This window comes from Petromyzon marinus, chromosome 78 (assembly GCF_048934315.1).
Source record: "Petromyzon marinus isolate PM22_M1 ecotype Great Lakes invasive population chromosome 78, UKy_Petmar_22M1.pri1.0, whole genome shotgun sequence".
Taxonomy (NCBI): domain Eukaryota; kingdom Metazoa; phylum Chordata; class Hyperoartia; order Petromyzontiformes; family Petromyzontidae; genus Petromyzon; species Petromyzon marinus.
In genome coordinates, this window is record NC_133744.1 from 1,676,867 (window position 1) to 1,703,103 (window position 26,237).

The 26,237-nt window shown below is 51.4% G+C and overlaps 1 protein-coding gene across 1 annotated transcript in view; it reads right to left on the minus strand.

The window, feature by feature from the left end:
- The window catches only part of LOC116957598 (uncharacterized), a gene marked incomplete at its 5' end in the record, with an annotated part of 85,501 nt that overhangs the window by 34,346 nt on the left and 24,918 nt on the right, over positions 1–26,237 (minus strand). Inside the window, 7 exons of the mRNA XM_076056871.1 lie at positions 5,472–5,593; positions 10,183–10,676; positions 12,641–12,733; positions 13,624–14,121; positions 19,072–19,168; positions 20,955–21,112; positions 21,734–21,856. Coding sequence (XP_075912986.1) covers positions 5,472–5,593; positions 10,183–10,676; positions 12,641–12,733; positions 13,624–14,121; positions 19,072–19,168; positions 20,955–21,112; positions 21,734–21,856 — 1,585 coding nt within the window. The remainder of the gene's footprint in view (positions 1–5,471; positions 5,594–10,182; positions 10,677–12,640; positions 12,734–13,623; positions 14,122–19,071; positions 19,169–20,954; positions 21,113–21,733; positions 21,857–26,237) is intronic.

Below are 26,237 nucleotides of genomic sequence, written 5' to 3' on the forward strand. Positions count from 1 at the left end.
TTATATATCTGGATGGCTTCATGGACAAATCTTTGATGGTAGCCCGAAGGTTTGCAGAGTACCTTGGTCTCGGAAAAAAACAATATCGTGCGAGCCCACTGCGTTATAACAATGGTCAGCCACGGCAGAGGTATTGGTTCTGCCGTGTTTCAGATCTGCCTTGTGTTCGCGAACACGGTCCGAGACACGTCGTTTCGTTTCCCCAATGTAACTGCTGCCGCAGACACAACTTAGTTTGTAGGCACCAGGGTAATGCATGTCAGGAATTACATCCTTCACAGATGGGATCAAATCACGGATTTTGTGTACTGTGTTGAATCGAACCTGGATCTTGCGTTTGTTTGATGTTTTGGAAATCTTTTTGGTAACACCTGCTATGGATGGCAAGGTAATGGTTTTGATTGGGTCCTCAGATGGTTGTCTCCCCATAGCTGGGGCTACAGCTTTGCGGATTGTGCGGTCTGAGTATCCATTCATCTTGAGCGCTTGGTGTACATGCTCCAGTTCACTGGCTAGGTGGTGCTGGTCGGAGATGCAACGGGCCCTATGGTGTAGTGTTTTGATGAGGGAATTCTTCTGGGCCGGATGGTGGTGGGAGTCAGGCTTGAGATAGGCATCCGTGTGGGTGGCTTTCCTGTAGACGGAATGTCCCAACGAGCCATCAGGCCTCTTCTCGATCAAAACACCCAGGAATGTTAGCTAGCCTTAATTTTCCACTTCCATGGTGAATTTGATGGATGGGTGTATGGAATTGATGTGGTTGAAAAATTGGTTCAGTGCTGGCTGGCCATGTGGCCAGATGACGAAAGTGTCATCTACGTATCTCTTCCACAGGGAAGGACGTAGGGTGGATGTCAGGATGGCATCTGTTTCAAATTTCTCCATGAAAACATTCGCGACCACTGGCGATAAGGGAGAACCCATAGGGGTAACTTCATTTTGTTTGTAGAATGTACCAATCCAGGTGAAGTGTTGATAAGGCAGTGCCTCAGCAAAGTTGGTACATCAGGATTCAGTACCTGTTGGACCAAGTCTTCAATTATTGCAATGGTGTCAGGCACAGGTACCTTGGTGAACAGAGAGACTACACCGAAACTTCTTCTTGGTTCTTTCGGTAAAGTCACCACGTAGAATGAGAGTAAAACATTAAAACAAAATAAGACAATAAAAATTCTCACGACGTTTCAGCCACAACACAAGTAGCCTTCTTCAGGTGAAGAGACAGGTCTGTACGGAAGACAGAGCTCGAATGGACGCCGTCATGTATGGACAGCGTTTATTAAGCTGTGTGGGCACCGAACTAGATCAGTTAGACAAGACACTCTACAAATCACACTTAACATTGACAGCAACAATGTCTACATCGGATTGGGAAGATGTAGACAATATGACTACCTCTTCAGCTGCCACTATGTCGACCAAATGTAAGGACAACTTAATTTCCAAATTCAATCGCCTTTCCAACAAAAGACCGGACCCACACACCAAAAAACTAGACGTTAACAAAGTCGCAATTAAATCGCAGTAACAGTTCCATTTCTGATGGCTAAAGGGCTAAACTTTGCTGTCACACCGAGACACATACCAGTTAATGACATCATTGCCCATGTCGACGTTGCACTCAAGGGCCTGGGTCACATCGCTGCAGACGTAGCAAGATCTGAAATCACTGCAACCCTTAAAAACGCTAAGATGCCACCTAGTAACATCAGCAAAGATGAGCGCTTTGAATTATCTCAATTAAAAAAGAGAGATGACATTGTCATCCTCTCAGCCGACAAGGGCAATGCCACTGTCATCATGGACAAAATAGAATATAACAACAAAATTCAAGAACTACTCAACGATGGCAGCTATACAAAAATAAGAAGAGATCCCACCAACAGCCTGGTTACCAAAACGAACAAAATCATCTCCGATTCAACAGCATTAATTGATCAGACCAAACAGTTCTCGTTGAAACCCTCTGCTGCCAGACCACCAAGATTATATGGTCTTCCAAAGATACACAAAGAAGATACACCCCTTCGTCCCATCGTCTCCACTATCAACTCCCCCACCTACAAACTGGCGCGTTTTCTGGCTGATATACTGCGACCTTTCACTGGAAAAACCACCTCTGCGGTACTAAATTCTAATCACCTGGTATTGACAATCAAAGGCATTTCCCTGTCCCCAGACGACCTGCTTGTCAGTTTTGATGTGGTGTCCTTATTCACCAAAGTTCCGGTACCTGACACCATCGCAATCATTGAAGACCTGGTTCATCAAGGACTGCATATGGAGGTACCCCCCCTTGTGAGACACTGCTTAACCAACACATACTTCACCCCAATGGGCTCCCCCCTATCTCCAGTTGTAGCCAACGTGTTCATGGAAAAAATTGAGACTGACGCCATCCAGACTGCCACTCTACGCCCGACCTTATGGAAGAGGTACGTGGATGACACCTTTGTCATCTGGCCACATGGCCAGCCTGCTCTAGACCAATTCCTCGACCACATCAACTCCATACACCCAGCCATCAGATTTACCATGGAGGTCGAAAACGAAGGCAAGCTACCCTTTTTGGATGTCTTAATTAAAAGGAGACATGATGGTTCAATGAGCCACTCGGTCTACAGGAAAGCGACCCATACGGATGCTTACTTAAAACCGGATTCCTACCACCATCCATCCCAGAAGAACTCCCTCATCAAGACTCTATACCACAGAGCCCAATGCATTTCCGACCAGGATCACATTGCCAGTGAACTCAAACACGTACACCAAGCTCTCAAGGCTAATGGTTACTCCGACTACACAATCCGCAAAGCCATCACTCCAGTCATGAAGAAGGATCCCCTTGAGGAGCCATTCAAAACTATCACCTTACTCTACATTGCGGGGGTCACAAAAAAGATCTCCAAAATCCTGAACAAACACAAGATCCAGGTCCGATTCAACACAGTAAATAAAATCCGTGATCTGATTCCATCTGTAAAAGATGTGGTTCCAGACATACAGCACCCAGGCGTTTATAAACTTAAGTGCCTCTGTGGTAGCAGCTACATTGGAGAAACCAAACGACATATCTCGGACCGCATCCGCGAACATAAAGCAGACTTGAAACACGGTAGGACTAACTCCTCTGCCGTGGCAGATCACTGTTATAATTCAGTGGGCTCACATGACATTGACTTCTCCAAGACGGAGGTTCTTTGCAAGCCAACCGGCTACCATGAGAGATTCGTTCATGAGGCCATCCACATATACAAGCACAGAGACAATTTCAACCGAGAAGATGGATTCTGGCTTAGTATCCATTGGAAAGATGTTTTAAACCATTTCGGTTCTTAATTGATTGTATTTCACGGTGACTTTCAGACCACAGCCCTTTCGCTGACACTGCCTCTTAATACTTCTCACACCACTGTCAATGGTATGGTTTATAACATGTAGTATAATTAATAGTATAACATTGTAATATTTAACAGAACTCATAAGGCAATATATAGCATCGTAATTGCATAGTGAATATACAGCAGTGTGGTATATAGTTGGGTTCATATAATAAGACATAGTGTAATGTCACAAGTCAAATAGTTTATAATCTAAAGTATAGGGTAGTGTAAAGTAACGCATTGTATAATTCAAAGGTGGAATTTGTCTATGATATGATGTTATACCATGTAGTTTAGATTTGAAGATATAATATTGTACTGTATAGTAGCTCAGTTTATAGCATAGTCATGAAGCTGCTCAGGACACAACATCGTACCTTGTTGTACCTGCGCTCATTATCTTTAGTCTTTTTCCCCTCTGCCTGTGTTCCCAGCCCCTCCCCCCCTCTCTGGAGGTGATGCTTGTAACGTACAGACTCATGTTTTAACTCCGCCCACACAGCTTAATAAACGCTGTCCACACATGACGGCGTTCATTCGAGCTCTGTCTTCCGTACAGACCTGTCTCTTCACCTGAAGAAGGCTACTTGTGTTGTGGCCGAAACGTCGTGAGAATTTTTATTGTCTTATTTTGTTTTGTTGTTTTATTCTCATTCTACGTGGTGACTTTACCGAAAGAACCAAGACGATGAATCCTTGCAGTCACGAAAGCTTTAAATCGAAATTTTACATCGAAACTGACAAGCAAATCATCTGGAGACGGTGAAATGTCCTTGATAAGAGAAACCAAGTGAGCTGAGTCAAGTACTGCTGAGGTGGTCTTGCCCGTGAATGGAAACAATCTCAGACAGAAATCGGACCAGTTTGTAGGTAGGCGAGTTGATGGTAGAAACGATAAGACGGAGTGGAGTACCTTCTTTATGGATTTTTGGAAAATCATAAAATCTGGGTGGGTCCTACAGCCGAAGGTTTTAGAGAGAGCTGCTTGTTCGGTTCTAATAGAGAAGTCGAATTAGTGATGATATTGTTGGTTTTTGTAGCCAGGCGGTTGGTAGGATATCTTTGTTGATTTTGGTAGAACTGCCATCATTAATCTCCCATTAACACTGCTGTTGTGCGCATATGCGGGGACGATACTCTTATGCGGCGACGGAAGCTCATTTCATGCTAATCTCTCTCTCCCTAATCTCCCCCACTAACACAACTGGACGTGCCAGCGTCCGTGGATGGAATTCCTTTCCAGCTCAGACCCTGCCTACTTGCCCATCGCCACGTAAATAACCTCCTTGTTGTTGTAACAGCTCTCTCGCTGGCTCAGCAGTTCCACTGCTGGATTATTTTTTTCCGCCCGAGGACGGCCGCTTGTTGTGTTGCGACCGAAACGTCGTGATAGATTATTTTTTATTTTATTTTTCTACTTACGTGGCTTTACCGAAAGAACAAAAAGAGTGTGGATTCCTGCAGTCACGCAAGCATTTTTGACTGCTTGTGTTGTGGTTATTGCAAACATGATCCCTTGTCTTCCAGACAGTCTCGTCCCTTCACCTGATGAAGGCCGCTTGTGTTGTGGCCGAAACGTCGTGATAATTTTATTGTGTTATTTTATTTTATCAATTTATTATTTTATTCTCATTCTACGAAAGAACCAAAGAAGATGATCCCTTGTATAAAGTTGTCAGTTTTTGTGCCAGCTAAAAGGGTAAAAACCTATTACTATATCTTGTTACTGGCAAAGGAGGTCTCATAATGTAAAGGCTTTCCCCGAGCTCTCAATACTCTTGATAGTGTTTTTGAGTTGTACGCCTTTTGGCGTCTTCTGGTCCAACACCAATGGAGACTAGGCTCTAAGAAAAGCCGTCTCGGGTGTGGACCAATCAAATTCAAGGGCAGTGCATATCATTATCAGAGTTGTTTCTTTTTGTTTGCATTTTGACTGCTTGTGTTGTGGTTATTGCAAACACGATCCCTTGCATGAAGGTGTCAGTTTTTGTGCCAGCTAAAAGGGTAAAAACCTATCACTATATCAAGAGTGGTTGTTGTGGTTAGTGTGGTAGTGAGTGTGGAGGTTAGTGTGGTTGTGGTACTCACTAGTGGGGTGTAGACGCTGCACATGGCTGGTGAGGCAAGTCTTGTAGCCCGTGCGGAAGGAGCAGAGCTTACAGCGGTACGGCTTGTGGTGGCCATGACGGTTCTGGACGTGTCTCAACATGCTGTGGGGAGGGGGGGAGAGCAGAGCCAACTCAAACATCAACATCCAACAACCCAGTTGTGCGATTGTGGTAGTGACGCAGGCTGTATGTGGTAGTGATGCAGGCTGTATGTGGTAGTGATGCAGGCTGTATGTGGTAGTGGTAATGATGCAGGCTGTACATGGTAGTGGTAGTGATGCAGGCTGTATGTGGTAGTGATGCAGGCTGTATTATGTAGTGATGCAGGCTGTATGTGGTAGTGATGCAGGCTGTATGTGGTAGTGATGCAGGCTGTATGTGGTAGTGGTAGTGATGCAGGCTGTATTATGTAGTGATGCAGGCTGTACGTGGTAGTGGTAGTGATACAGGCTGTATGTGGTAGTGGTAGTGATACAGGCTGTATGTGGTAGTGACACAGCCTGTACGTGGTAGTGGTGACACAGCCTGTACGTGGTAGTGACACAGCCTGTATGTGGTAGTGACACAGCCTGTACGTGGTGGTGACACAGCCTGTAGGTGGTAGTGACACAGCCTGTATGTGGTAGTGACGCAGCCTGTAGGTGGTAGTGGTGACACAGCCTGTACGTGGTAGTGACACAGCCTGTACGTGGTAGTGACACAGCCTGTACGTAGTAGTGACACAGCCTGTATGTGGTAGTGACACAGCCTGTAGGTGGTAGTGACACAGCCTGTAGGTGGTAGTGACAGCCTGTAGGTGGTAGTGACGCAGCCTGTAGGTGGTAGTGGTGACACAGCCTGTACGTGGTAGTGACACAGCCTGTACGTGGTAGTGACACAGCCTGTACGTAGTAGTGACACAGCCTGTATGTGGTAGTGACACAGCCTGTAGGTGGTAGTGACACAGCCTGTAGGTGGTAGTGACAGCCTGTAGGTGGTAGTGACACAGCCTGTAGGTGGTAGTGACACAGCCTGTATGTGGTAGTGACATAGCCTGTACGTGGTAGCGACACAGCCTGTAGGTGGTAGTGACACAGCCTGTAGGTGGTAGTGACACAGCCTGTAGGTGGTAGTGACGCAGCCTGTATGGGTAGTGACACAGCCTGTAGGTGGTAGTGACACAACCTGTAGGTGGTAGTGACACAGCCTGTATGTGGTAGTGACACAGCCTGTAGGTGGTAGTGGTGACACAGCCTGTAGGTGGTAGTGACACAGCCTGTACGTGGTAGTGACACAGCCTGTAGGTGGTAGTGACACAGCCTGTAGGTGGTAGTGACACAGCCTGTAGGTGGTAGTGACACAGCCTGTAGGTGGTAGTGACACAGCCTGTAGGTGGTAGTGACACAGCCTGTACGTGGTAGTGACACAGCCTGTAGGTGGTAGTGACACAACCTGTAGATGGTAGTGACACAGCCTGTATGTGGTAGTGACACAGCCTGTAGGTGGTAGTGGTGACACAGCCTGTAGGTGGTAGTGACACAGCCTGTAGGTGGCAGTGACACAGCCTGTACGTGGTAGTGACGCAGCCTGTAGGTGGTAGTGACGCAGCCTGTAGGTGGTAGTGACGCAGCCTGTAGGTGGTAGTGACACAACCTGTAGGTGGTAGTGACACAGCCTGTAAGTGGTAGTGACACAGCCTGTAGGTGGTAGTGTGACACAGCCTGTAGGTGGTAGTGACACAGCCTGTAGGTGGTAGTGGTAGTGATGCAGGCTGTAGGTAGTAGTGACACAGCCTGTAGGTGGTAGTGACACAGCCTGTAGGTGGTAGTGACACAGCCTGTAGGTGGTAGTGACACAGCCTGTAGGTGGTAGTGACACAGCCTGTAGGTGGTAGTGACACAGCCTGTAGGTGGTAGTGACACAGCCTGTAGGTGGTAGTGACACAGCCTGTAGGTGGTAGTGACACAGCCTGTAGGTGGTAGTGACACAGCCTGTACGTGGTAGTGACACAGCCTGTAGGTGGTAGTGACACAACCTGTAGATGGTAGTGACACAGCCTGTATGTGGTAGTGACACAGCCTGTAGGTGGTAGTGGTGACACAGCCTGTAGGTGGTAGTGACACAGCCTGTAGGTGGCAGTGACACAGCCTGTACGTGGTAGTGACGCAGCCTGTAGGTGGTAGTGACGCAGCCTGTATGGGTAGTGACACAGCCTGTAGGTGGTAGTGACACAACCTGTAGGTGGTAGTGACACAGCCTGTATGTGGTAGTGACACAGCCTGTAGGTGGTAGTGGTGACACAGCCTGTAGGTGGTAGTGACACAGCCTGTAGGTGGTAGTGGTAGTGATGCAGGCTGTAGGTAGTAGTGACACAGCCTGTAGGTGGTAGTGACACAGCCTGTAGGTGGTAGTGACACAGCCTGTACGTGGTAGTGACACAGCCTGTAGGTGGTAGTGACACAGCCTGTAGGTGGTAGTGACACAGCCTGTAGGTGGTAGTGACACAGCCTGTAGGTGGTAGTGACACAGCCTGTAGGTGGTAGTGACACAGCCTGTAGGTGGTAGTGACACAGCCTGTACGTGGTAGTGACACAGCCTGTACGTGGTAGTGACACAGCCTGTAGGTGGTAGTGACACAACCTGTAGATGGTAGTGACACAGCCTGTATGTGGTAGTGACACAGCCTGTAGGTGGTAGTGGTGACACAGCCTGTAGGTGGTAGTGACACAGCCTGTAGGTGGCAGTGACACAGCCTGTACGTGGTAGTGACGCAGCCTGTAGGTGGTAGTGACGCAGCCTGTATGGGTAGTGACACAGCCTGTAGGTGGTAGTGACACAACCTGTAGGTGGTAGTGACACAGCCTGTATGTGGTAGTGACACAGCCTGTAGGTGGTAGTGGTGACACAGCCTGTAGGTGGTAGTGACACAGCCTGTAGGTGGTAGTGGTAGTGATGCAGGCTGTAGGTAGTAGTGACACAGCCTGTAGGTGGTAGTGACACAGCCTGTAGGTGGTAGTGACACAGCCTGTAGGTGGTAGTGACACAGCCTGTACGTGGTAGTGACACAGCCTGTAGGTGGTAGTGACACAGCCTGTAGGTGGTAGTGACACAGCCTGTAGGTGGTAGTGACACAGCCTGTAGGTGGTAGTGACACAGCCTGTAGGTGGTAGTGACACAGCCTGTACGTGGTAGTGACACAGCCTGTAGGTGGTAGTGACACAACCTGTAGATGGTAGTGACACAGCCTGTATGTGGTAGTGACACAGCCTGTAGGTGGTAGTGGTGACACAGCCTGTAGGTGGTAGTGACACAGCCTGTAGGTGGTAGTGACGCAGCCTGTAGGTGGTAGTGACGCAGCCTGTATGGGTAGTGACACAGCCTGTAGGTGGTAGTGGTGACACAGCCTGTAGGTGGTAGTGACACAGCCTGTAGGTGGTAGTGGTAGTGATGCAGGCTGTAGGTAGTAGTGACACAGCCTGTAGGTGGTAGTGACACAGCCTGTAGGTGGTAGTGACACAGCCTGTACGTGGTAGTGACACAGCCTGTAGGTGGTAGTGACACAGCCTGTAGGTGGTAGTGACACAGCCTGTAGGTGGTAGTGACACAGCCTGTAGGTGGTAGTGACACAGCCTGTAGGTGGTAGTGACACAGCCTGTACGTGGTAGTGACACAGCCTGTACGTGGTAGTGACACAGCCTGTAGGTGGTAGTGACACAACCTGTAGATGGTAGTGACACAGCCTGTATGTGGTAGTGACACAGCCTGTAGGTGGTAGTGGTGACACAGCCTGTAGGTGGTAGTGACACAGCCTGTAGGTGGCAGTGACACAGCCTGTACGTGGTAGTGACGCAGCCTGTAGGTGGTAGTGACACAGCCTGTATGTGGTAGTGACACAGCCTGTAGGTGGTAGTGACAGCCTGTAGGTGGCAGTGACAGCCTGTAGGTGGTAGTGGTGCAGCCTGTACGTAGTAGTGACACAGCCTGTATGTGGTAGTGACACAGCCTGTACGTGGTAGTGACGCAGCCTGTAGGTGGCAGTGACACAGCCTGTACGTGGTAGTGACGCAGCCTGTAGGTGGTAGTGACGCAGCCTGTATGGGTAGTGACACAGCCTGTAGGTGGTAGTGACACAACCTGTAGGTGGTAGTGACACAGCCTGTATGTGGTAGTGACACAGCCTGTAGGTGGTAGTGGTGACACAGCCTGTATGTGGTAGTGACACAGCCTGTAAGTGGTAGTGGTGCAGCCTGTACGTGGTAGTGACACAGCCTGTAACGTGGTGGTGACACAGCCTGTAGGTGGTAGTGACACAGCCTGTAGGTGGTAGTGACACAGCCTGTACGTGGTAGTGACACAGCCTGTAGGTGGTAGTGGTAGTGATGCAGGCTGTAGGTAGTAGTGACACAGCCTGTACGTGGTAGTGACACAGCCTGTAGGTGGTAGCGACGCAGCCTGTAGGTGGCAGTGACAGCCTGTAGGTGGCAGTGACAGCCTGTAGGTGGCAGTGACAGCCTGTAGGTGGCAGTGACAGCCTGTAGGTGGCAGTGACAGCCTGTAGGTGGCAGTGACAGCCTGTAGGTGGTAGTGACGCAGCCTGTAGGTGGTAGTGGTGACACAGCCTGTAACGTGGTAGTGGCGACACAGCCTGTAACGTGGTAGTGGTGACACAGCCTGTAACGTGGTAGTGGCGACACAGCCCCCCCGTCTCTCACTTGTGCTTGAACGCCGTGGCGAAGGAGCAGAGCTCGCAGCTGTAGCGCCCCTCCGCGCGGCTGTAGCGGACGCCCGAGGCGGCCGCCGCCGCCGCCGAAGAGGCGGCGGCGGCGGCGGCGTGGCTCTTCTCGTGCGAGCGGAGGCCCGCCAGCGAGCGGAAGAGCAGGGGGCAGTCGGAGCAGGGGTAGCCGCGGCTGCTGCCCTCGGGGGAGCCGCCGCTGCCGGCCCCGCCGCCCCGGGGCGACGGGGCGGCGGGAGCCCTGCTTCCCGTCGGCCCCACTCCCCCGAAGCTCCGCTCGGCGCACGGCGGCTGAAAATCGGCGCCGCGGTGTCCGGCGCCGGCCCCTCCGCGCGATGGCAACGACGCGGAGGGCAGAGGCGAGGAGGAGGAGGCGGCGGAGGCGGTGGAGGCAGCGGCGGAGGCGGTGGAGGCGGAAGCGGTGGTGGAGGCGGAGGCGGGCGACGGGGCCGGCTGGGAGGCGCGCTTGTTGAGCTGGGGAGCGAGAGCGGACGAGGGCGGCGCACACACACACACACACGCACACACACACACACGCACACACACACACACGCACACGCACGCACACACACACACACGCACACACACACACACGCACACGTACACAACGTACAAAGTACAAAGAAGTACAGCGAGCATGCGAGTAACAGTGTGGGATTTCATGTGGGTGCAGCGGGAGCGGTTGGCGCCGGGGCCTACGATTCCCGCCCATGGCCACGGGCGGTGACAGCGGCAACGTGAACGGCTGACCCTGGGCCTGTTTCTAGATCGACTCGGCCTCAAGCGACTACTCGGTGCGGTGCGGTGCGTAATGAACGTCACCACTGGGGAGACAAAGGCGGCCAGGCGCGGTGCTGGCCACCCACCCCCGCTTCGTGTGTCCACAGTGCCGGACTTCATAGGCGCTGCTACTACTTGCCAATAAAAGCGCTTGGCCCGCTCAGTCTCTTAAGGCTACACAGGGGATCTTTGTGGGGTACGAAAAGACAGTGAGAACAGCGAGTACAGTTGGGGAGGGGGGGGTTACAGTGTGTACAGTGAGTACAGTGTGTGGGGTTGTACAGTGGGCACATTGAGGAATACAGTGCATCTAGCTCGTGCTTGCGGAGATTATTCGCAATGGCTTTGATGGAGTGGTGAGTGGGTGGGTAGGTGGGTGAGTAGGTGGGTGAGTAAATGAGTGAATGTTTGAGTGGGTGGCTTAGTGAACGAGTGGGTGAGTGTATAAATAACTAAGTGGGTGAGTGAGTGGATGAGGTGAGTGGGTAAGGTGAGTGAGTAGGTGGGTGGTGGGTGAGTGGGTGGTGGGTGGGTGAGTGGGTGGTGGGTGGGTGGTGGTGGGTGGGTGGTGAGTGGGTGGGTGGGTAGGTGGGTGAGTAGGTGGGTGAGTAAATGAGTGAATGTTTGAGTGGGTGGCTTAGTGAACGAGTGGGTGAGTGTATAAATAACTAAGTGGGCGAGTGAGTGGATGAGGTGAATGGATAAGGTGAGTGAGTGGGTGGGTGGTGGGTGGGTGAGTGGGTGGTGGGTGGGTGAGTGAGTGAGTAGGTGGGTGGTGGGTGGGTGAGTGGGTGGTGGGTGGGTGAGTGGGTGGCTTAGTGAATGAGTGGGTGAGTGTATAAATAACTAAGTGGGTGAGTGAGTGGATGAGGTGAGTGGGTAAGGTGAGTGAGTGGGTGGGTGGTGGGTGGGTGAGTGGTGGGTGGGTGGTGGGTGGGTGGGTGGGTGGTGGGTGAGTAGGTGGGTGAGTAAATGAGTGAATGTTTGAGTGGGTGGCTTAGTGAATGAGTGGGTGAGTGTATAAATAACTAAGTGGGTGAGTGAGTGGATGAGGTGAGTGGGTAAGGTGAGTGGGTAAGGTGAGTGAGTGGGTGGGTGGTGGGTGGGTGAGTGGGTGGTGGGTGGGTTGTGGGTGGGTGGTGGGTGGGTGAGTGGGTGGTGGTGGGTGGTGAGTGAGTAGGTGGGTGGTGGGTGGGTGGTGGGTGGTGGGTGGGTGGTGGGTGAGTGGGTGGTGGGTGGGTGAGTGGGTAAGGTGAGTGAGTAGGTGGGTGAGTGGGTGGGTGAGTGGGTGGTGAGTGGGTGGTGGGTGGGTGGTGGTGGGTGGTGGGTGGGTGGTGGGTGGGTGGTGGGTGGGTGGTGGGTGGTGAGTGAGTAGGTGGGTGGTGGGTGGGTGGTGGGTGGGTGGTGGGTGGTGAGTGAGTAGGTGGGTGGTGGGTGGGTGGTGGTGGTGAGTGGGTGGTGGGTGAGTGAGTGGGTGGGTGAGTGGGTGGTGGTGGGTGGGTGGGTGGTGGGTGGGTGGGTGAGTGGGTGGTGAGTGGGTGGTGGGTGGGTGAGTGGGTGGTGGGTGGGTGAGTAGGTGGGTGAGTGGGTGGTGGGTGGGTGAGTGGGTGGTGGGTGGGTGGTGGTGGGTGGTGGTGGGTGGGTGGTGGGTGGCTCACGTGCTTGCGTAAGTGGTTGGCGATGGCCTTCATTGAGTGGTGAGTTTCTCCACAGAAGCGGCACTGATAGCCCGCAATCTCACTGTACTCGGGCTACGGGGGTGGGGCGGGTGGGGGGGGGGTGATTATACAAGCCGGCTCAACAACACTGACCATCACGAGTCTCCCCGCATCTCACCGAGGTTCCCCAAGTCTCCCCGTGTCTCCCCAAGTCTCCCCGTGTCTCCCCTAGTCTCCCCGTGTCTCCCCAAGTCTCCCCGTGTCTCCCCAAGTCTCCCCGTGTCTCCCCAAGTCTCCCGTGTCTCTCCAAGTCTCCCCGTGTCTCCCCGTGTCTCCCCAAGTCTCCCCGTGTCTCTCCGTGTCTCCCCAAGTCTCCCCGCATCTCACCGAGGTTCCCCGTGTCTCCCCAAGTCTCCCCGTGTCTCCCCAAGTCTCCCGTCTCCTCAAGTCTCCCCGTGTCTTCACAAGTCTCCCCGTGTCTTCCCTAGTCTCCCCGTGTCTCCCCAAGTCTCCCCGTGTCTTCCCTAGTCTCCCCGTGTCTTCCCTAGTCTCCCCGTGTCTCCCCAAGTCTCCCCGTGTCTCCCCTAGTCTCCCCGTGTCTCCCCAAGTCTCCCCGTGTCTCCCCAAGTCTCCCGTCTCCTCAAGTCTCCCCGTGTCTTCACAAGTCTCCCCGTGTCTTCCCTAGTCTCCCCGTGTCTCCCCAAGTCTCCCCGTGTCTTCCCTAGTCTCCCCAAGTCTCCCCGTGTCGTTTCTCCGAGACTCCCCACGTTGAGTCTCCCCGTGTCTCACCGAGTCTCTCCGTGTCTCCCAGAGTCTCCCCGTGTCTCCCAGAGTCTCCCCGTGTCTCCCAGAGTCTCCCAGAGTCTCCCAGAGTCTCCTCGTGTCTCCCAGAGTCTTCCCGTGTCTCCCCGTGTCATCTCCCTTAGACTCCCCGCGTTTCTGAGTCACCCCAAGTCTACCCCGAGTCTCCCCGCATCTCTCACCTCAGCCGCGTTGTCTCCCTGTCCCCCCGCGTTGTCTCCCTGTCCCCCGCGGGTCTCGCCGGCATGTCTCCCCGCATCCCCGTGCTGCTCCAGGTGTCTCCCCATGTCCCCCACAGAGCGGACGATCAGTCCACAGGAGAGACACGATAGCCGGCCGGCCCCCTCTGTGTCTCCCTCCGTGTCTCCCTCCGTGTCTCCCTTCGTGTCTCCCTTCGTGTCTCCCTTCGTGTCTCCCTCCGTGTCTCCCTCCTTGTCTCCCTCCTTGTCTCCCTCCGTGTTTCCCTCCATGTTTCCCTCCTTGTCTCTCTCCGTGTCTCTCTCCGTGTCTCCCTCAGTGTCTCCCTCAGTGTCTCCCTCCTTGTCTCCCTCCTTGTCGCCCTCCTTGTCTCCCTCCGTGTCCTCCTCCTTGTCTCCCTCCTTGTCTCCCTCTGTGTCCCCCTCTGTGTTCCCCTCCTTGTCTCTCTCCTTGTCTCTCTCCGTGTCTCTCTCCTCCTGAATCTGGGCAGAGGGAGAAGGGGTCCGAGATCAGGAGCGGTGCATTGTGGGTAACACTATCCATAGATTTCAATTTAAAGCTTTCGTGACTGCAATGATTCATCTTCTTTGGTTCTTTCGGTAAAGTCACGTAGAATGAGAATAAAATAATAAATTGATAAAATAAAATAACACAATAAAATTCTCACGACGTTTCGGCCACAACACAAGCGGCCTTCATCAGGTGAAGGGACGAGACTGTCTGGTAGGACAGCGCTGGAGTGAAAAAGCCACGTTCAGATCACGACCTTTAAGCTGTGTGAGAAGAAACAAAGCACCTTGACAAAGGAATTAGCATAGAATTTAGCATTGAAATGGCTGAGTGATTAGCTTGTGACTGGTCACAGAAATGGCTATGTTAAAGTTAAAGCATACACATCCGCAGAGGCACCCCTTGACAAAGGAATTAGCATAGAATTTAGCATTGAAATAGCTAAGTTAAAGCATACACATCCGCAGAGGCACCCCTTGACAAAGGAATTAGCATAGAATTTAGCATTGAAATGGCTGAGTGATTAGCTTGTAACTGGTCACAGAAATAGCTATGTTAAAGTTAGAGCATACACATTCACCGAGGCACTTAGTACAAATCAAACAGGATAATTTAGCATTGAAATAACTAGGCGAATTTAGCATTGAAATAACTGAGTGATTAGCTAGTGACTGGTCACAGAAATGGCTATGTTGAAGTCAAGGCCTACACATCTGAGCTATTCACAGTACTATATAGTGAACCAATAAAAAACTAAAATATAAATTACCTTAATGTTATCAACAAACTCTATATTCTCCAATCAGCTAAGCTGCCAACAATAAGTCGTTATATATCACAAAACGACATATCTCGGACCGCATCCGCGAACATAAAGCAGACTTGAAACACGGTAGAACGAACTCCTCTGCCATGGCAGATCACTGTTATAATTCAGTGGGCTCACATGACATTGACTTCTCCAAGACGGAGGTTCTTTGCAAGCCAACCGGCTACCATGAGAGATTCGTTCATGAGGCCATCCACATATACAAGCACTATATAGTACTGTGAATAGCTCAGATGTGTAGGCCTTGACTTCAACATAGCCATTTCTGTGACCAGTCACTAGCTAATCACTCAGTTATTTCAATGCTAAATTCGCCTAGTTATTTCAATGCTAAATTATCCTGTTTGATTTGTACTAAGTGCCTCGGTGAATGTGTATGCTCTAACTTTAACATAGCTATTTCTGTGACCAGTTACAAGCTAATCACTCAGCCATTTCAATGCTAAATTCTATGCTAATTCCTTTGTCAAGGGGTGCCTCTGTGGATGTGTATGCTTTAACTTAGCTATTTCAATGCTAAATTCTATGCTAATTCCTTTGTCAAGGGGTGCCTCTGCGGATGTGTATGCTTTAACTTTTAACATAGCCATTTCTGTGACCAGTCACAAGCTAATCACTCACCCATTTCAATGCTAAATTATATGCTAATTCCTTTGTCAAGGCGCTTTGTTTCCTCTCACACAGCTTAAAGGTCGTGATCTGAACGTGGCTTTTTCACTCCAGCACTGTCCTACCAGACAGTCTCGTCCCTTCACCTGATGAAGGCCGCTTGTGTTGTGGCCGAAACGTCGTGAGAATATTATTGTGTTATTTTATTTTATCAATTTATTATTTTATTCTCATTCTACGTGACTTTACCGAAAGAACCAAAGAAGACTATCCATAGACTCAACACAGCACCATAGACTCAGCACTGCCCATAGACTCAACACTGCCCATAAACTCAACACTGCCCATAGACTCAACACTGCCCATAGACTCAGCACTGCCCATAGACTCAGCACTGCTCATAGACTCAACACTGCCCATAGACTCAACACTGCCCATAGACTCAACACTGCCCATAGACTCACCACTGCCCATAGACTCAGCACTGCCCATAGACTCAGCACTGCCCATAGACTCAGCACTGCCCATAGACTCAGCACTGCCCATAGACTCAGCACTGCCCATAGACTCAACACTGCCCATTGACTCAACACTGCACATAGACTCAACACTGCCCATAGACTCAATACTGCACATAGACTCAACATTGCACCATAGACTCACCACTATCAATAGACTGAACACTGCACCATCAATTCAGCACTGTCCATAGACTCAACACTGCCCATAGACTCAGCACTGCACCATAGACTCAACACTACCCATAGACTCAGCACTGCACCGTAGACTCAACACTGCACCATAGACTCAATACTGCATCATAGACTCAGCACTGCCCATAGACTCAACACTGCACCATAGACTCAGCACTGTCCACAAACTCAGCACTGCCCATAGACTCAACACTGTTCATAGACTCAACACTGTCCATAGACTCAACACTGCCCATAGACTCAGCACTGTCCACAGACTCAGCACTGCCCATAGACTCAGCACTGCCCATAGAATCAACACTGCCCATAGACTCAACACTGCCCACAGACTCAACACTGCACCATAGACTCAACACTGCACCATAGACTCAGCACTGCACTATAGACTCAACACTGTCCCATAGACTCAACACTGCCCATAGACTCAACACTGTCCACAGACTCAGCACTGCCCATAGACTCAACACTGCACCATAGACTCAGCACTGCACCATAGACTCAACACTGCCCATAGACTCAAGACTGCACCATAGACTCAATACTGCACCATAGACTCAGCACTGCCCATAGACTCAACACTGCCCATAGACTCAACACTGCACCATAGACTCAACACTGTCCACAGACTCAACACTGCACCATAGACTCAGCACTGCACCATAGACTCAACACTGCACCATAGACTCAACACTGCCCATAGACTCAACACTGCCCATAGACTCAACACTGCCCATAGACTCAGCACTGCCCATAGACTCAACACTGCACCATAGACTCAACACTGCACCATAGACTCAACACTGCCCATAGACTCAACACTGCCCATAGACTCAACACTGCACCATAGACTCAACACTGCCCATAGACTCAACACTGCCCATAGACTCAACACTGCCCATAGACTCAACACTGCCCATAGACTCAACACTGCACCATAGACTCAACACTGCCCATAGACTCAACACTGCACCATAGACTCAACACTGCACCATAGACTCAGCACTGCCCATAGACTCAACACTGCCCATAGACTCAACACTGCCCATAGACTCAACACTGCACCATAGACTCAACACTGCCCATAGACTCAACACTGCACCATAGACTCAGCACTGCACTATAGACTCAACACTGTCCCATAGACTCAACACTGCCCATAGACTCAGCACTGCCCATAGACTCAACACTGCCCATAGACTCAACACTGCACCATAAACTCAACACTGTCCACAGACTCAACACTGCACCATAGACTCAGCACTGCACCATAGACTCAACACTGCACCATAGACTCAACACTGCCCATAGACTCAACACTGCCCATAGACTCAACACTGCCCATAGACTCAGCACTGCCCATAGACTCAACACTGCACCATAGACTCAACACTGCACCATAGACTCAACACTGCCCATAGACTCAACACTGCCCATAGACTCAACACTGCACCATAGACTCAACACTGCCCATAGACTCAACACTGCCCATAGACTCAACACTGCCCATAGACTCAACACTGCCCATAGACTCAACACTGCACCATAGACTCAACACTGCCCATAGACTCAACACTGCACCATAGACTCAACACTGCACCATAGACTCAGCACTGCCCATAGACTCAACACTGCCCATAGACTCAACACTGCCCATAGACTCAAGACTGCACCATAGACTCAATACTGCACCATAGACTCAGCACTGCCCATAGACTCAACACTGCCCATAGACTCAACACTGCACCATAGACTCAACACTGTCCACAGACTCAACACTGCACCATAGACTCAGCACTGCACCATAGACTCAGCACTGCACCATAGACTCAACACTGCCCATAGACTCAACACTGCCCATAGACTCAACACTGCACCATAGACTCAACACTGCCCATAGACTCAACACTGCCCATAGACTCAACACTGCCCATAGACTCAGCACTGCGCATAGACTCAACACTGCACCATAGACTCAACACTGCCCATAGACTCAACACTGCCCATAGACTCAGCACTGCCCATAGACTCAACACTGCCCATAGACTCAACACTGCCCATAGACTCAACACTGCACCATAGACTCAACACTGCACCATAGACTCAGCACTGCACCATAGACTCAACACTGTCCATAGACTCAACACTGCCCATAGACTCAGCACTGCCCATAGACTCAACACTGCCCATAGACTCAACACTGCCCATAGACTCAACACTGCCCATTGATTCAACACTGCACATAGACTCAACACTGCACCATAGACTCAACACTGCCCATAGACTCAACACTGCCCATAGACTCAACACTGCACCGTAGACTCAACACTGCCCAGACTCAACACTGCACATAGACTCAACATTGCACCATAGACTCACCACTATCAATAGACTGAACACTGCACCATCAATTCAGCACTGTCCATAGACTCAACACTGCCCATAGACTCAGCACTGTCCATAAACTCAACACTGCCCATAGACTCAGCACTGCACCATAGACTCAACACTGCCCATAGACTCAGCACTGCACCGTAGACTCAACACTGCACCATAGACTCAATACTGCACCATAGACTCAACACTGCCCATAGACTCAACATTGCCCATAGACTCAACACTGCCCATAGACTCAACACTGCCCACAGACTCAGCACTGCCCATAGACTCAACACTGCCCATAGACTCAACACTGCCCATAGACTCAACACTGCCCATAGACTCAACACTGCCCATAGACTCAACACTGCCCTTAATCTGCACCCCGGACTCACCGAGAACTCGCGCGGGAACTGGTGGCTGTGAGTCTCCGTGTAGTGCGCCGCCAGAGTCCCCAGGTCCTCGAACTCCGACTCAGCGCAGCTCACGCACCTGCACAAGGCAACGGCACCCCAGGTAGCCTCCAGCTAGCCGCAGGGGCAAGTGCAGTGGTGCCCGGTAGGGTGGTGGTGGTGGTGGTGATCAGGACCATGGTGGTGGTGGTGGTAGACTCAGTCTTGATTTGAAGCTTTCGTGACTGCAGGGATCCATAATCTTTGGTTCTCTCGGTAAAGTCATCACCTGATGGACGCTTCTGCTGCGCCCGAAACATCGTGATTTATTTTATTTTATACCTACGTGACTTTACCGAAAGAACCATATAGTAGTGGTAGACTCCTTTGAAGTACCCACTCAGTCAGCCAGCCACCCAGCCACTCAGCCACCCACCCAACCACTCAGCCACCCACTCTCTCAGCCACCCACCCACCTATCCATTCACCCAGCCACCCACCCACCCACTCACACACCCACACAGCCACTCACCCAGCCACTCACTCACACACCCACTCAGCCACCCACCCACCCACCTATCCATTCACCCAGCCACTCAACCACTCACCTATCCATTCACCCAGCCGCTCACCCACCTATCCATTCAGACAGCCACTCACCCACCCACCTATCCATTCACCCAGCCACTCACCCACCTATCCAATCACCCAGCCACTCACCAACCCACATATCCATTCACCCAGCCACCCACCCACCCACTCACACACCCACACAGCCACTCACCCAGCCACTCACTCACACACCCACTCAGCCACCCACCCACCCACCTATCCATTCACCCAGCCGCTCACCCACCCACCTATCCATTCACCCAGCCGCTCACCCACCCACCTATCCATTCACCCAGCCGCTCACCCACCCACCTATCCATTTAGACAGCCACTCACCCACCCATCTATCCATTCACACAACCACTCACCCACCCATCTATCCATTGACCCAGCCACTCACCCACCCACCTATCCATTCACCCACCCACCCACCCACCTATTAGCTATACCACACACACCCACTCACCTACCTATTAACTAACCCACCCACCCATCCTCCCAATCACCCACCCACCTACCTATTAACTAACGCACCCACTCACCCACTCACCTACCTATTAACTAACCCACCAACTCATCCACCCAATCACCCAACCACCTATCCATTCACCCAGCCACTCACCCACCCTATCAACCAATCACCTACTCACTCACCTACTCACTCACCCACCCACCTACCTATTAACTAACCCACCCACTCATCCACCCAATCACCCACTCACCTACCTATTAACTAACCCACCCACTCACCCACCCAATCACCTACTCACCTACCTATTAACTAACCCACCCACTCACCCACCCAATCACCCACTCACCCACCTATGAACTAACCCACCCACTCACCCACCCACCCACCCACTCAACCACCCACCTATTCACTCACCCACTCACCTACCTATTAACTAACCCACCCACTCACCGACCCACTCACCCACCTATTAATTAACCCACCCACTCACACACCCACTCACTCACCCACTCACCTACCTATTAGCTAACCCACTCACCCACCCACCCACTCACCCACCCACTCACCGACCCACTCACCCACCCAATCACCTACCTATTAACTAACCCACCCACTCACCCACCTATGAACTAACCCACCCACTCACCCACCCACCCACTCACTCACCCACCAACTCACCCACCCGCTCACTCACCCACCCACCCACTCACCCACCCACTCACTCACCCACTCACTCACCCACCTACTCACCCACTCACTCACTCACCCACCCACCTACTCACACACTCAACCACCCACTCACCGATATGGCGGGAGCTGTGGCGTGGGAGCTGCTGCTGCTGCTGTGGTGGCGGTGGTGGTGGTGGTGGAAGCGGCTACTCCACTCTCCACGTAGACGACTCTGAAGTACTCGCGAAGCTTGGACGAGTATTTCTTCTTGGGGTACATGCCTGGGTGCTTCTGCATGCCGCACACACAAAGGCAAAGGCCCCCCGTGTAGCCTTAACATAAGAGTTGGGGCAAGTTCTGTGAGCGAGGTTGGTCAGTGGTACCGTGAGGTCTGGCGAGTGGATGGGTGAGTGAGTAGGTGAGTGAGTAGGTGAGTGAGTAGGTGAGTGAGTAGGTGAGTGAGTAGGTGAGTGAGTAGGTGGGTGAGTAAGTGAGCAAGTAGGTGAGTGAGTAGGTGAATGAGTAGGTGAATGAGTAGGTGGGCAAGTAGGTGAGCGAGTAGGTGAGCAAGTAGGTGGGTGAGTAGGTGAGTTAGCAGGTGAGTGAGTAGGTGAGTGAGTGGTGGGTGAGTGAGTAGGTGAGCGAGTAGGTGAGTAGGTGGGTGAGTAGGTGAGCGAGTAGGTGAGCGAGTAGGTGAGCGAGTAGGTGAGCGGGTGGGTGAGTAGGTGGGTGAGTAGGTGAGTGAACAGGTGATCGAGCAGGTGAGCGAGTAGGTGAGCGGGTGGGTGAGCGGGTGGGTGAGCAAGTGGGTGAGTAGGTGAGTGAGCAGATAAGTGAGTAGGTGAGTGAGTAGGTGGGGAGTAGGTGAGCGAGTAGGTGAGCGAGTAGGTGAGCGAGTAGGTGAGTGAGTACCTTGAGGTAGTGAGACACGATGCCCTTCTTGGTCTCCGTCTGGAAGGCGCAGAATGAACATCGCCACGGCAACCACCGCTCTGGCCCTCTCCGGAGTTCACCCATCGCTGCCATCCTCACAGACTACATCACCACCATCACCACCACCATCATCATTAATACCATCATCATCACCACCATCACCACCACCATCATCATTCATACCATCATCATCATCACCACCATCAATACCATCACCATCAATACCATCACCATCAATACCATCACCACCATCATCATCAATACCATCACCACCATCAATACCATAACCACCATCATCATCAATACCATCATCATCACCTCCATCATTAATACCATCACCACCATCACCACCATCAATACCATCACCACCATAACCATCATCATCACCACCATCATCAATACCATCATCATCACCACCATCACCACCATCATCATTAATACCATCACCACCATCAATACCATCACCACCATAATCATCATAACCATCATCATAACCATCATCATCACCACCATCATAACCATCACCATCACCACCATCACCACCATCATCATTAATACCATCACCACCATCAATACCATCACACCATAATCATCATAACCATCATCATAACCATCATCATAACCATCACCATCACCACCATCACCATCATCATCGATACCATCACCACCATCATCATCATAACCATCATCATCAATACCATCACCAACATCACCACCATCATCATCATAACCATCATCATCAATACCATCACCACCATCACCACCATCATCACCAATACCATCACCGCCATCACCACTGTCATCATCATAACCTTAATAATCAATACCATCACCACCATCATCATCATAACCATCATCATCAATACCATCACCACCATCATCATCATAACCATCATCATCAATACCATCACCCCCATCATCACCATCATAACCATCATCATCAATACCATCACCACCATCATCACCATCGCTGCTATCTTCACAAACTACATCACCACCATCATCATCATAACCATCATCATCAATACCATCATCATCACCACCATCACCACCATCATCACCATCGTTGCTATCCTCACAGACTACATCACCACCATCATCATCATAACCATCATCATCACCACCATCACCACCATCACCACCATCATCACCATCGCTGCCATCCTCACAGACTACATCACCACCATCATCATCACAACCATCACCAACATCATCACCATCATTGCCATCCTCACAAACTACATCATCACCATCATTGCCATCCTCACAAACTACATCACCACCACCACGAAGCTACCCCCCCCCCCATCCCCTCCACCACATCACACCACCTCCACCACACACTGGCACCCCCTCCACCCCAAGGTTACCTTTCCCAGCGCCGTCCAGAATCACCGCCTTACTGCCAGATCCCAGACCCACAGCTCAATGTATTTCTCCGCCATCCACCACACACCCCCACCCTCCCTAAACTCTACTGCTCTCCACCACAACAGCCATTCACCACTAAGTGACAGTGTCATCACCACGGCACTTGTGCCAGGCTATGTGCACGTTAAAGCCACGCGAAGTGTCGAACACCCACTGGCAGGAGGTTACGGGACAGATCCAGCAGGTGCCACGGGTTCGACTGACCGAGATGAGTGGCCGATGCACCACCTGTGCACCCTCAAGTACCAACTTGCTGTATTTTAGCCACCTGGTGCTTTGCTTGTTGTTGTAAGCATCCTTCACAAGCCTCCCCCGCAGAGGTCATTGGCAAGTCCAATCAGCTCCACGTCCTCCTGTACCACATCACTCCACCTCTTCTCTAGCCCGTGCCGCGCCCATCAAGCCTCCTCTATTCGACCAAACAAAATCGGCTTAGGCATGCGGTGGCAAAGCATGCGGACTACAAGACCCAGCCAACGCAGCCTTGCCTGCCAGAGGAGCTGACCAAAGGAACTTTGCCCAGATCTTTCAAGGATTTGTGAGCTCCTCACACAATCCAGCCTGGTTAAACCTAGGATGGATCGTAAGCAGGCCAGCCTACAAGTATCTAACCGGTGAAGATGTTCCATGAGGGGGCCCACGTTTTGCAAGCATAGAGAAGGGAGGGAATGACTGTGACTGAGAAGATCCGAAACTTCGTGTGAAACGACAGACCAGGTAGCTTCCACACAGCGTTACGCAGTCGATGAAAAAATAATGCCGCTCGACTGATTCGGAGTGAGACCTCTGCTGTAAAACCGGAGCTGGTCGTAAGCATACTGCCCAGGTATGGAAAACTCTCCACTGTCTCCTTATTGGGGATTTGAGGCGTGGAGTGTCTGATGGTACTAAATAATCAGGCAGGTGCTTAGTTTTGGTGGGGCTGATGGTAAGGGCCCAAGCTCATAGTGGCAAGCTCCAGGTTCATCACCACCATCATCATCATAACCATCATCATCAATGGCACAAAATACTCAGGCAGGTGCTTAGTTTTGGTGGGGCTGATGGTAAGGCCCCACCTCTTAGTGGCAAGCTCCAGGTTCATCAGCAGCACCTCCAACTCCTCCTCTGAATGAGCAGCAATCACCAGATCATCAGCATACATAACATGGTTGACCAATAGGAAGCCATCACTTTGCTGCACCCGGGCATCAATCAGCCTCTCATTGTATCTGCACCAGATGGAAATTCCTCCAGTACAGCCATAGAAGGCTTCATGAAATACGTGGTCAAAAAACATGAAATAATGTGGAAGCCAGAGGACATCCCTGTCACACCCCAAGGTGAACAGGGAAAGGCTCTGAATCCCGGCCATGTAGTCAGGGTACAACCCAGAGCCTATTGATGGTATTACAGAAACGCTCAGCAATTCTGCAAACCTGGGGGTCTCAGATCGGATAACCTCTCTTTCCCCTAATGATTGTGATAGGTGTGGTGCTGCAAGTTACTTTTTTGATGGAGTTAAAGAAGTGATTCATGATTGCGGGCTATTTAGGCAGACTCCGAGCGAAGGCTGCGGTAAGCCTCCTCATTCTCCGATGTGGGATGCTGTAGATGTTGGAAGTGGGTCTGTCGCTTTTTCTCAGCCAGTCGGAACACCTCCTCCGTCAGCCAGGGTCTCTGGGGAGGTTGGAACCATGTACCCAAAGCAGCCATTGTAGATGCATGAGCCACAGTCCTAAACCATGTCCATTTCCCCTTAACATCAAGAGGAGTGAAGGGGGATAGTGCCAACCCCAGCTGCAAGTGATGATGAAATTCTCACTTGCAACTTTCATCAGATAGCCGAGATCAGGCCACTGTGGGATTCATTGGGGTCCAAGATGTACCGGAGTGGAAGAATGGCAGGCGCATCTTACAGATGACAAGCCGATGGTCAGTGAACAGATCAGCTGCACAGTACGCCCTGGTGTCAAGGACATGAGCCCGCATCCGTTGTTCCGTCACTGTATAGTCCAGCAGATGTTCTTGCTTAGACCCGGCATGTATCCATGATGTTGTGAGGATGCGCCGATGCCGGAACAGCGTGTTGGTAATTACAAGCCCATGGGGTGTACAAAAGTCTAGCAGCCTCCTACCGTTGTTATTGAGCTGATCTGGCCCATGCCTTCTAATCACTCTAGACCAGGTGCCAGTATCATGACCCACGCGGGCATTAAAGTCACCCAACAGGATGACTCTGTCCCGAAGGGCCACTTTAGCCAGCACCTGTGACAGGAGGTCATAGAAGGCATCTGACTCTTTGGCCTTGCCTGCATCCCTTCACTGATGTTCATCTTCGGTGGGGGCATAAGTAACCACCACTGCTCACCTCTGGTTCAAGGGAAGGCAAGCGCACAAGTAGCATGGGGCTTACAGCATCCCACACATCACCATCACGCTCCCACACCCCCTTCACTGTTTTGTTCAGAAGGAGAGCCACCCCGTTGTTTGGCAGTCTCCTGCCCCGAGTAGAGGGCTGTCCACCCCTCATGGTGGCTGGAGCCAGAGCCGGTCCACCGGACCTCCTGAATACCGCAGAGATCCAGGCGGTACCGGTCCAGCTCCCAACAGAGGAGTGGCAGCCTCTTCTCTGGAGTGTTCACACATTCCATGTGGCCGCTTGCCATGGCTTTTTGCTGTTCCTGGAGGAACCCCCGAGGGGAAGGATTCAGTCTCCTGGCTCCGCTAAATGGGGTTTTGGCCAGGGGATGTCACAGACACAAGTCTCCACGGGGCCTCCGGCACAAGCTTAGCAATATATTTTTCACGTGCTTTTGTGGTCATTAAAATTCGGAGCCCCCATTTGGCCACTGTGGTGGCTATAAGCACCATGAGGGGGAACAGCCGATTTTGGAATTGGCTTTTCCTCCACGCCATTGCTCACATCCACCCAATCGTTACCGTCCGACACGGCCGAGGAGGTCGGAGCTTGTTTTTTGCTAGACCACCACCACCACCACACCACCACCTCCACCACCACCTACAACTCCACCACCACCACAACACCATCACCTCCACGACCACCACCACA